At 42.8% G+C, this 12,789-nt stretch overlaps 1 protein-coding gene and 1 long non-coding RNA gene across 2 annotated transcripts in view; one reads left to right on the top strand and one right to left on the bottom strand.

The window, feature by feature from the left end:
- The first annotated feature begins 3,119 nt into the window (after nt 1-3,119).
- The window catches only part of LOC110486786 (uncharacterized protein C16orf52 homolog B), a 32,807-nt gene continuing 23,137 nt past the window's right edge, over nt 3,120-12,789 (top strand). The window contains exon 1 of the mRNA XM_090193982.1: nt 3,120-4,301. Coding sequence (XP_090050108.1) covers nt 4,196-4,301 — 106 coding nt within the window. The 5' untranslated portion in view covers nt 3,120-4,195. The remainder of the gene's footprint in view (nt 4,302-12,789) is intronic.
- On the bottom strand, nt 7,603-11,316 carry LOC149979435 (uncharacterized). The gene is made up of 2 exons (XR_016485394.1): nt 8,765-11,316; nt 7,603-8,487 (listed from the first exon to the last, which is right to left on the bottom strand). It is a non-coding gene; the product is annotated as an uncharacterized LOC149979435 (long non-coding RNA).

Below are 12,789 nucleotides of genomic sequence, written 5' to 3'. Positions count from 1 at the left end.
AATGTTAATTTCTCTACCATAAGCCACCTCCGTTTTAAAGAATTTGGCAGTTGTCCAACCAGCCTTTCAACCGCAGACCACATGTAACCATGTCAGGCCAGGACTTCCACATCCGGCTTCTTCACCTATAGGATCGTTTGGGGGGTCAATTTATTTAAGTTGACTGATTTCCTTCTATGACCTGTAACTAAGTAAACATTTTGAAATTGTTGCATGTTTATATTTTTGTTAAGAATATTTATCGATCTGGAGTTTGGTCAAACACGTTATCAAAAATATGGCACAGCAAAAGCAGCTATTACGAATAACCACTATGACGAGAGAGAGAGGGGCAAAAAAGGCCTTGATGACTAAACATTACAAATCAACACATATCAACTGGGTGTCAGTGACTCATGTATTCAAGGAACGTAGTGAATAATAAAGCTACATATCCATGTGGGTCTATTTAGGTTTAACATGTATTGCCCATTGGAGGTGGTGGAGTGGTGCTTGAATCAGTGATTGACTGACTGTGTGGTTACAGGGAAATGCAATAATATACCTCATGTGCCATAAATGCCATGAAGGCTATAGTGTGGGGTCTTCTGAGAAAATCTAATCTTATTAAACAAATTAAGAACTTTTTTTCTCTTCAAATGGGTATACATTTTACTAGGATCTCTTTTAGTCCTCATTTGGACTAACCTTCCAAGAGTCCTTAAACATGAGTACATTTTAACATATAACACACTGTCAGCTAAGGACCTCTTCCACCATTAGAATGTGTGTTCATGTCATTCTGCCTGGTCAGCCAGTGGGACCTACAATTGAGTGAATATGAGCACACAGGATATAATTTTTCCAAGTTGGGTCTCCTGCATATTCTAGTGTCAATTTCGGGTTGTTCTGTAAAAGCTTAGATCATACAGGCAAGCAATACAAACTCGGAAAAAAAGAAACGTCCCTTTTTCAGGACCCTGTCTTTCAAAGATAATTCATAAAAATCCAAATAACTTCACAGATCTTCATTGTAAAGGGTTTAAACACTGTTTCCTATGCTTGTTCAATGAACCAAAAACAATTAATGACCATGCACCTGCGGAATGAACGGGAGGCAATTAAGGTCCCAGTTATGAAAACTTAGGACACTAAAGAGGCCTTTCTCCTGACTCTGAAAAACACCAAAAGAAAGATTCTCAGGGTCCCTGCTCATCTGCGTGAATGTGGCATAGGCATGCTGCAAGGAGGCATGAGGACTGCAGATGTGGCCAGGGCAATAAATTGCAATGTCCGTACTGTGAGACGCCTAAGACAGCACTACAGGGAGACAGGATGGACAGCTGGTCGTCCTCGCAGTGGAAGACCACGTGTAACAACACCTGCATAGGATCGGTACATCCGAACATCACACCTGCGGGACAGGTACAGGATGGCAACACCAACTGCCCGAGTTACACCAGGAACGCACAATCCCTCCATCAGTGCTCAGACTGTCTGCAATAGGCTGAGAGAGGCTGGACTGGGGGCTTTTAGGCCTGTTGTAAGGCAGGTCCTCACCAGACATAATTGGCAACAACGTCGCCTATGGGCGCAAACCCACCATCGCTGGACCAGACAGGACTGGCAAAAAGTGCTCTTCACTGACAAGTCACGGTTTTGTCTCACCAGGGGTGATGGTCGGATTCGCGTTCATCGTCGAAGGAATGAGCATTACACCGAGGCCTGTACTCTGGAGCGGGATCGAGGTGGAGGGTCCGTCATGGTCTGGGGCGGTGTGTCACAGCATCATCGGACTGAGCTTGTTGTCATTGCAGGCAATCTCAACGCTCTGCGTTATTGGGAAGACATCCTCCTCCCTCATGTGGTACCCCTCCTGCAGGCTCATCCTGACATGACCCCCCAGCATGACAATGCCATCAGCCATACTGCTCGTTCTGTGCGTGATTTCCAGCAGGACAGGAATGTCAGTGTTCTGTCATGGCCAGCGAAGAGCCCAGATCTCAATCCCATTGAGCACATCTGGGACCTGTTGGATCGGAGGGTGAGGGCTAGGGCCATTCCACCCAGAAATGTCAGGGAACTTGCAGGTGCCTTGGTGGAAGAGTGGGGTAACATTTCACAGTAAGAACTGGCAAATCTGGTGCAGTCCATGAGGAGGAGATGCACTGCAGTACTTAATGCAGCTGATGGCCACACCAGATACTGTTACTTTTGACCCCCCCTTTGTTCAGGTACACATTCCATTTCTGTTAGTCACATGTCTGTGGAACTTGTGTTCAGTTTATGTCTCAGTTGTTGAATCTTATGTTCATACAAATATTAACACATGTTAAGTTTGCTAAAACTTGGGTGATCTATATATTCTCTCCAAAGCAGAAACACATTTAGTAAAAACTGGTTGAATCAAAGTTGTTTCCAGATTATTTTAACCAAAAAATGTAATGATGTTGTGGAAAACTGATTGGATTTGCAAATAGTCATCAACTTAAAGGTATTTTGTATTTTACACCCTACTTTTAACCTAAATTAAATGACAGGGTGACATGTTTGGTTGATTTCACGTTGAATTCACGTTAGTTAACAACTCAACAAAATGTGCATCAAAACAAGATGTTAAACTGACATCTGTGCCCAGTGTGAAGACTCACATCGCTGAGACTGCTGTGTTGAGTGGGTGGGAGGTTACTTTCTGCTGATTGCTTTGCTGCTCTAATGGAATAGTGGAAAGCGCTGACCAGCAAAGTACTGCTATCTGGCACACTCCCTTGATAGATCAGAGGATTTGCTTTGACCTTAACTACAGCATGTGTCAGTGAGAATAAACTAAGGCATCTACACATGCTTTTGTTGGCAAAAATGTGTCACAAAAAGGTAATCATACAAACATTTCAGATTGTCGTTTTTTCCCCCCATCACTCCTATCTTGGGGACCACTTTTATCTGGTAGAATGGACACTTATTCAAACATGGGATAAGGAGCCTTCGAGTGTTAAAAGGAAAGGCGTTACTTCTTCCTCTGATGAGAATAATAAACGGTTTGATGTATGTCATGTCCTTCTAAATGAGTGGTCTCATCTACCCCCTCTGCATGGTCCCATCTGTCTGAAACGTCTCTCACGCCAACGATCTCGCGAGACGATAGCGAATGCCCCCTGTGTGTGTGTGTGTGTGTGTGTGTGTGTGTGTGTGTGTGTGTGTGTGTGTGTGTGTGTGTGTGTGTGTGTGTGTGTGTGTGTGTGAGTGTGTGTGTGTGTGAGTGAGTGTGTGAGAGAGAGAGAGCTGTTGTGTCTGTGGAACGCACTGCGTGAGGCACGGTGTTCGGTTGATAGGGGGCCAAGCTAGTGGGCTAATCGGGGAAAGCATAATCACCACCTCTCCTAGCGGCTTTAATAATATCGTATTTCCATATAAAGATTATGCGAAAGCCGCAGAGCCTGCTCGAGCTGCCTTGGTTCCTACTTCGCTATGTCCGCACCAGAGCTTGCTAGCTAGCGGTCTATTTACACTACAGATGCTATTCCAGCAGCGGAGAAGGGGGCATGAATAAGCAAGAGGGAGGATGGGTTCTCGTTTTCCTGACGGCTAGCTAGCCTTAGAGCTTCGCTGAAAACAAGGACATACTGAAGGCACAGCATTATTCGATTATTTAGTACTTCTGTCTGACGGAGTTTTGTTCGTGAAATGGTTTAAAGTACTTATTCAAATGGGGGTTCGGCCGTCAAGCACCCTCTCTGGGTTGTTGTTCGGCACACGGAGTTCGAATGTGGGAAATAGCTAGCTAGGTGGCTAGCTATCCGGCTAGTCTCAATAACCAAATGCTGCTGCTACCGTGCAGATCCGAGCGAGAACACCAGCGACTGGAGACTTGGGCCCTGACGTTGCGCCAGCTCCTTTTGCTTTATCGGAGGAAGATTCGGGTCGAAAAGATGGTCGTTTGAGATGTGATTTTTTTCCTCCGTTTTTAGCCATATGTAAGCGGAATGAAGGTGTGTTGATTTGCTGTTGCTGCCATGTCCAAATTAATAATGACAGGCTGAACCTCCAAACCAGTTGAATCTCTTTTGAAGGGGGTGAGGTGGACTGATAACTATCTAACGGAAACGTATATCTAAAAACTGTATTTCTGAGGTTTACACTCCTTGGTCTTACTTGGAACTCTAAGCCACGTCTTTCATATCTGCTCATTTAAAGCACACAGACTTGAGCTGCAAATATGGATAAATTAACAATTATATCAGGATGTCTGTTTCTGGCAGCGGATATCTTTGCAATCGCAAGCATTGCAAACCCCGACTGGATCAACACAGGCGAATCTGCAGGTAATTGGGGAATTATTGAACTCTTATCTTTGACATTGACCACTGTATTTTCCTTTTAATGTTACAGCATCACTGATGGAATGATTCCCCTTTGCAGATTGTTATACGTTATACATTCATTGAAGCCTTTACCTGCTGCTGCATTCACCCTCTAGCAATGTTTACATATCAGCCGGGGTATCTTGTCCTCTCTGCAACTCAGTCGTTTGTTCTATGTTCCTCTGTGATTTGAAACACTGGGCTACTAATCCAAAATAGGGATGCATAATAAATATATAATGTATATATCACATGTAGATATTATTTTAGGCCTATATAATAAGTTATTGCTGATATATTGGTGACACACACAAATAATTTGATATATGTTGTATTCTCTACTACTCTCTTTCCCATGTATTACGTAAGGGTAGAGTTGTAATGATTTCATATTAGCAAGACCAAGAAGCACTACTCAGTAATTTATTGGCGGCGGTTGTTTATTTAGTAGATAGATCTGTCATCAGAGCAATTGGCCACGTCAATGACCACTTCGTGGTCAATCCTATGGGTCAATCGACAGACTTGACCAACTGTAACAAGTGTTGAATACAGGCTTCCTGCTGGCCTCCCGAATGCCAGTTGGTCTTTTTCTGTTGACAAGCCTCAAAACGTATCCACATGCCATTAATAGGCTGATGCTCTTCTTTGTACCCACCCCCACCCCACGATGATGACGGCTTATAGTAGGAACTGGGTCAGGAAGGGTTCATGCACCAATGTGAAACCAATGTAGCCTGTCAGCTGCTGCAGTGGGAGCTATTTGTTTTCACTGCCCTATTTTCTAAGAAGAAACGGGACGGATGTTTTCAAAACACTGTTTCTGATGTGTGCTCACTGTCTTTATCTTTCAATTGGACTGTGTCCACACACACTCTCACACATCAACTCAAATAAGCCTTCTATGACAATAACATTCATGTTTGGTCTTTAAAAACGACTTGACAATATTGACACCCTTACTGGAAATGAAGAGTAGCTAACTCGTGTTCGACAGTAAATAAGAATTGTAATTACATGTAATTAGAAAGCATGCTGAGTTGCTTCGGTATGCCTACTCAGCAATGGCCTCAGTAACCTATTCCTGCTAGGCTGTGCCATCTGCCTCACTCCTGCTTTGTTGATAATGGTCACACCTGCAATTAGCCTACCACAGCAAAAGTGCTGGTAAGTGTAGGGTTGCATGCATTGCAAACCACACATCTTAGTGTTTCCCCTTGGATTTTTGTTCAGCAGTGGTGACAAGGGTAGCGTTAGGGCAATGACATGCAAGCTGTTCCCATAGACTTCCAGTCATTGAGCCAACGACTATCCATTTAAAAGCGAGTCTCAGCCGATATTGATTATAAACAACCATTTTTTTTTGCAGTGGTGGCAACAATTAACAGTGGTGGGCCACCCCTGCTAAATGAATATAGGGAAAACAATGTCATAACCGATTCCAATTATATAATGTTTTAATTCTCGACAAAAAAATACTTTCCAAGGCGCAACTCAGGCTGTAATTGGCCAAAAGGGTTTGTTTTGGTTTGGCTGCTGGTTTTAGTAGAGCGGTGCAAACGACCATCCTCTCATATCTCCCACTGTTCTCACTTCCCCTCCACAGTCTTCCCTGCGGTTTCTTTGATGATGACGTCTTTTGTTGGGCTGTTTATGAGATGGAAAGACCCTTCTTAACATCCTGTCTCTGAAGGCACCAGGCTTTTCTCACCCAGGGATATAGTCACAAAGCCTGTGTTTGGTATCCTGTGCTTCTCATCATACCCTCCTGGTTTTGTGACAGGCTGCGGGTATTAGGTGTTATCGGTCCAATTCATTATAGAAGTAACTCAATATAGAGAAGAACATTTCCAGCACATTGACAGCCTTTTAATGGATGGCAGAAAAAGTAATTTGGTCAGGGTTGGCCTGTGTGACGCATCATAAGAATTTCCCTCTGTCATCATGGTTTGATTGTGATGTGTTTGTGGACATAGTGGTTAGCCTAATTGCTCACCACAATTTGGGAGATAATTGTAGATCTTACACTCTCAACAAGCACATTAATGGAAGTGATGATTTGATTTATTTTTGGATGAAGGGAAAGCAAGCATACAAATGCAGTTTGTTTTGTAATGTTTCTTCTTCTTCTGTTCTCAATTTATACTGGCATAATTGGCCTAACACAGCCTCACTTCTTTAATGCCTGTACAAGTAACAAATAGGCTATGCTCTATTTGCCCCCAAACAACATTGCTATAGTAGAAAGATTTTAACATTAAAAAAAACAGAAACAAGAAAAGAACTCTATCATCAGTCTTCAGCCTCTGCTTTTGATTAAGTCATCTGAATGTAATTTATGAGACTGAATGTATTATTGGTTGTAAAGACATTGTGTGACCAATGTGAATATTGCTTTAATCTTCATCTGTCAGTTTCAGTTTCTCTTAGCGTAGCACAAAGATGCAGACATGGCATTTAGCAAAGCATTAAATCATCTGCTATCCTTTATTTAACTAGGCAAGTCAGTTAAGAACAAATTCTTATTTACAATGACGGCCTACCCTGGCCAAACCCAGACAATGCTGGGCCAATTGTGCGCCGTCATATGGGACTCCTAATCACGGCCGGTTGTGATACAGCCTGGAATCAAACCAGGGTCTGTAGTGACACCTCTAGCACTGAGATGCAGTGCCTTAGACCGCTGCGCCACTCGGTGACAAACAATCTGTGTAATTGTTTGTCACTTGATTACTCTTCAGAGAAGGCATGTTAATTACTAAGTGATGAACAGATATGATTCTACCATGGAAGACGTAAATGTTTGACAGGGTGGAATCTCTCTCTTCATCTTCTACTGATGCTGGCAAGGCTACAGTGGGCTCCCAAGTGGTGCAGCAGTCGAAGGAACTGCATCTCAGTGCTGGAGGTGTCACCCCTGCTCCCTGGTTCGAATCCAGACTGCATCACATCCGAGCGTGATTAGGAGTCCCAAAGGGCAGCACCCAATTGGCCCAGCATCGTCTGGGTTTGGCCGGAGTAGGCCGTCATTGTAAATAAGAATTTGTTCTTAACTGACTTGCCTAGTTAAATAAAGGTTAAATAAAATAAAAAATTCAGTGGGTGTATCTCAATAGTCTAAAGTGGCTTCCTCGTCTCCTATCCTCCACCTGTACCGAACAGGTGAATTCCTGGATGGCTGTCTATCCACATGGCTTTAACCTTGTGAGGTTCTTTGGCTCCTGACCCCATTTTGATATAAAAATAATAATTGCGACACCACGATGTAAAAAATTAAATTAAATTAAAATAAGTTATGTAATCAACTGCAATTGTTTACTTTTTTAGTTTGGACTATGACAGTATGAAGTGACTGAAGTGCATCAAAGGTATGGCAATAATGTTGGATGATCTTCTGTGTAGAAAAGAACATCATCACAGTCCCACTGGTCTTGTCCACTCGGTTCTAACGGCTTTTGGGCATAGTACAGGGAAACAGTACATTTGTAATGATGCAACACAACATTTCACAATTTGTTATCATGGCAAGTGCTTCAATACAGAGTTCTACAAAGTGTTTCATTATAAATTAAAACATAATAATGCAAGAATGTAGGCAACAATGCAGCAACCTTATCCTCTGTTTCCAGCTGGCTGAGGAGGTTTGTGACTGCCTGGGATGATGACTTTTCTGCCAACAAAAACTCTCTGTACAGATGAACATGCTCTGCATGGTACTTCACTGCCTCAAATGAACTATTCCATCTGGAGCTCACTGCTTCAGGAGGAGCCTTGGCCTGCACAAACTCCTTCATAATGAGGAAGCTCACCCATCTTCTATTTCTGACAGGCTTCTTGAAGAAGACAGATCTCATCCATGTCCCAAGTGATGCAACTTCAGAGAAGTATTTGTAGTGCTGCCAGGTTTCACCCTCCAGATTGATGACCTGATAGAGACAGGGTACATGAACACTGTTGGGCATCTCTCCTTTCAGAACCTCCTTGTATGCCTTCAGGCAGTAGGAGGCATTGTCTGTGACCACTGCCCAGGCATCATTCAGGTTCAGATGGTTGCTGTGGAGGGAGGCTAGTATAGCTTGGGAAAACGTTGAGTAGTTGCATCTGTCCATGAAAATGACATCTACCAGAAAGTACTGGTTTTCAACACCTGCGATGAAAGATAAGGACAAACTTTAGTTATGTTTTAATCTAAAATAATATTGTGACAAAATTAGTGTTATTTAAATTTCAAGTGTAAACACAATATAGATACAGCGATAGTTAGCTAGATGGAGAGGCAGACGGCTGCTGACATTATGCATCGCTATATTTCACCACGAAAGCTTGTCGTTTGGAATATCACAATTTGCATGCGGACAATTCACGGCCTACATTTACATTCTGCAGTTGCAGCGCTTTATTAATAGGCTGTTGAGTTAACTCACCAATGACGATGTTTCGAACGCTGCAATCCCCTGGATCTGTTGTCTCGTCAACAACCACCACAAACTTCTTCCCACGGATCTTCAGTAGAACGGCAGTCATATGTTGGCCGCACACACGGGGCGGGTGAGTTTGACAGAGGCTGCTCTCATTTTCGAGGAACGCTCCTTCCTGTTTGCAGTGCTTCACACTTAAAACGGCCATAGCTTTCTTAGCTTTTCTAAGGGGATCGGCGCGCACACAGCCGCAAAGTCCTGAATAAATTCTCGTCTTGAATCTGCTGATGAGCTTGCACTAGAAATGGTTGTTTGAAGAGGTATGCTCTGGCTAACACGGTGCTTTTCCTTGTTTTTCACATGGGCTTTAGACTTTAAGTGGTCATCACATGTATTTTTACGGGTCCAATCAATAGTATGTTGACATAATTTGCAGAACAGCTTATCGCCTGACTCATAGTCCTTTGGGTATTGCTCTGCTCTGAATTTAGGGGTTAGGGTCAAAGTTTTTCGTATTTTTGATGACTTGGCCGTCCTAGGTCCCACGCACAACCTCCCCCCTCAAAACACCCCAATCGAAAACTTAATTATTTATCTAGGCCTACTCGTCTAATTTTACAATTATGAAATCATTTTCAATTTCAGCCAAATTATGGAAAATTCTGCAATCTTCCATGTTTTACAGTTGATTCCATTTTTATTACCAAATTCCGTCTGCGTTTTCAGCATCTCGGAAATCATAGGGCCCTACATAAACCACTCTTTTTTATTAAAACCGCATCTAGGTTAATGATGTAACCCTGGTTCTATGAAGTAAGCGCACATTTTCTCTCGCAACCCCATTTTCAAAGCAGGCGACCCCTCATGGGGTCGCAACCCCTAGTTTGGGAAACCCTGACCTAGCCAGTGCATTCAGTAAAGAGGAGTGGAGGAGACCAGCAGAGGTGGTCACTTTAGGCTATTGAATTGCATCCTTTGTGTGTTACCCACACACATTCCTCATTGCGGGGCATTATGGACCGGAGTGAAATGTCACCCAAACACAATCCTAGTGGAATTTGCCCCTATGCTCAGATCTAGGATCAGATGACCATACCCCAGCATTAAACCTAAACCATTACTATATAAAAACAAAAAGCAAACCTGATTTGGGATCAGTGGCGGAGGACCTCATCATGGTGTCTCTCTAAGGTCAAAGTGTAGAGAAACAGAAATGCCACCCAGGCCAATTAGTAGGGATGCATGAAGATGTTGCCCACAGACACTGATCATAGGTCAGATTTTTGTAACCTCCTAATTAAGTTAGCTGTACCTACAGTGCCTTGCGAAAGTATTCGGCCCCCTTGAACTTTGCGACCTTTTGCCACATTTCAGGCTTCAAACATAAAGATATAAAACTGTATTTTTTTGTGAAGAATCAACAACAAGTGGGACACAATCATGAAGTGGAACGACATTTATTGGATATTTCAAACTTTTTTAACAAATCAAAAACTGAAAAATTGGGCGTGCAAAATTATTCAGCCCCCTTAAGTTAATACTTTGTAGCGCCACCTTTTGCTGCGATTACAGCTGTAAGTCGCTTGGGGTATGTCTCTATCAGTTTTGCACATCGAGAGACTGAAATTTTTTCCCATTCCTCCTTGCAAAACAGCTCGAGCTCAGTGAGGTTGGATGGAGAGCATTTGTGAACAGCAGTTTTCAGTTCTTTCCACAGATTCTCGATTGGATTCAGGTCTGGACTTTGACTTGGCCATTCTAACACCTGGATATGTTTATTTTTGAACCATTCCATTGTAGATTTTGCTTTATGTTTTGGATCATTGTCTTGTTGGAAGACAAATCTCCGTCCCAGTCTCAGGTCTTTTGCAGACTCCATCAGGTTTTCTTCCAGAATGGTCCTGTATTTGGCTCCATCCATCTACCCATCAGTTTTAACCATCTTCCCAGTCCCTGCTGAAGAAAAGCAGGCCCAAACCATGATGCTGCCACCACCATGTTTGACAGTGGGGATGGTGTGTTCAGCTGTGTTGCTTTTACGCCAAACATAACGTTTTGCATTGTTGCCAAAAAGGTCAATTTTGGTTTCATCTGACCAGAGCACCTTCTTCCACATGTTTGGTGTGTCTCCCAGGTGGCTTGTGGCAAACTTTAAACAACACTTTTTATGGATATCTTTAAGAAATGGCTTTCTTCTTGCCACTCTTCCATAAAGGCCAGATTTGTGCAATATACGACTGATTGTTGTCCTATGGACAGAGTCTCCCACCTCAGCTGTAGATCTCTGCAGTTCATCCAGAGTGATCATGGGCCTCTTGGCTGCATCTCTGATCAGTCTTCTCCTTGTATGAGCTGAAAGTTTAGAGGGACGGCCAGGTCTTGGTAGATTTGCAGTGGTCTGATACTCCTTCCATTTCAATATTATCGCTTGCACAGTGCTCCTTGGGATGTTTAAAGCTTGGGAAATCTTTTTGTATCCAAATCCGGCTTTAAACTTCTTCACAACAGTATCTCGGACCTGCCTGGTGTGTTCCTTGTTCTTCATGATGCTCTCTGCGCTTTTGACTGACCTCTGAGACTATCACAGTGCAGGTGCATTTATACGGAGACTTGATTACACACAGGTGGATTATATTTATCATCATTAGTCATTTAGGTCAACATTGGATCATTCAGAGATCCTCACTGAACTTCTGGAGAGAGTTTGCTGCACTGAAAGTAAAGGGTCTGAATAATTTTGCACGCCCAATTTTTCAGTTTTTGATTTGTTAAAAAAGTTTGAAATATCCAATAAATGTCGTTCCACTTCATGATTGTGTCCCACTTGTTGATGATTCTTCACAAAAAAATACAGTTTTATATTTTTATGTTTGAAGCCTGAAATGTGGCAAAAGGTCGCAAAGTTCAAGGGGGCCGAATACTTTCGCAAGGCACTGTACATCAGTTATCTGGATTAGCGTTAATGGAACCAGGATTTTGATTTTGAGCTACATATTGACTCTTAGGGTGGTGCCCTTATTACGGTGCCTTGATTTCCTACAGGAGAGCTCGGCAGCTCTAAACACCCCTGTAATTGAAACCTTGAGTCAGATACCTTGTGTGTATAATATACAGAAGAAGGGTTGAGTCTTCTCACTCAACACAATGCCACAGCTGTGTTTCCTAAATGGGTTACTCTACACCTGTCTTTGGTCACGGCTAAAGATAATTCTAATGAAGGAGATAACATTATTGATTTGTTGTTAAACAAGACCAATTGAAAAGCCTGCAAGTGAGTAAGTCATAAGTAGAGTCTGGAGTTTCTCCAATCCTGACTACGTAACCTGACTAGGAACAACTCCTGGCCCAGGGCAACACAGAGACGTTTGGGGACCACGACAACCACTGGCACAAAAGGAGGAGAAATGTTGGCTCTCCAGCTGAAAAGACCCTGTCCTCACCTCTGTGTGACGTTCCCAGGCAATCACAGTAAACTTCATTTCCTGCCTGGGCTTCTACACAAAGCCCATTATTACTGGCAGTGTCAGTGTCACGGAGACAACTGTGAATCTGCCCGCAGCCCTCTGCCCTCCTGTAGATCCTGTTGTCTTCAGAATGTCTCTGTCACCATCTGAATGAAAATAGACCCACACACAGAGAGAGACAGTGAGATTAAAAAGGGTCACGGTTCAGTATTTAGTGTTATTTTGTTTTCTTGACTGAAATGTGATATGCCATCTCTCACAATTCCATCCTACAAGTAGACTTGATAATGAGATCCTCGCTTCACCTTCCAGCTGCCAGACATATGTAGCACTATCATTTCATGCAGGAAGCATATTGTGTCTTCTTTACATTTCTTTCCAAGACAAAAAGCGTGGTCAACTTGATGATCATTTCAGCACTGTTTTGATGGGACAGCACCATTGTGCTGCTTTGAAACAAGCATGGGGCATTATCTGAATATCTGTTTGAAAAATAATAGCAATCTATATTTTCTAATCTGTATCATGAGGAAGATACTCCAAATGTAACAGCCTACGCCTGCTCCC

The sequence above is a fragment of the Oncorhynchus mykiss genome, chromosome 12 (genome assembly GCF_057628025.1).
Source record: "Oncorhynchus mykiss isolate SJ-2025 chromosome 12, ASM5762802v1, whole genome shotgun sequence".
NCBI lineage: Eukaryota > Metazoa > Chordata > Actinopteri > Salmoniformes > Salmonidae > Oncorhynchus > Oncorhynchus mykiss.
Note: the sequence above shows the minus strand (reverse complement) of the source record. Positions and strands in the feature narration are given on the sequence as shown.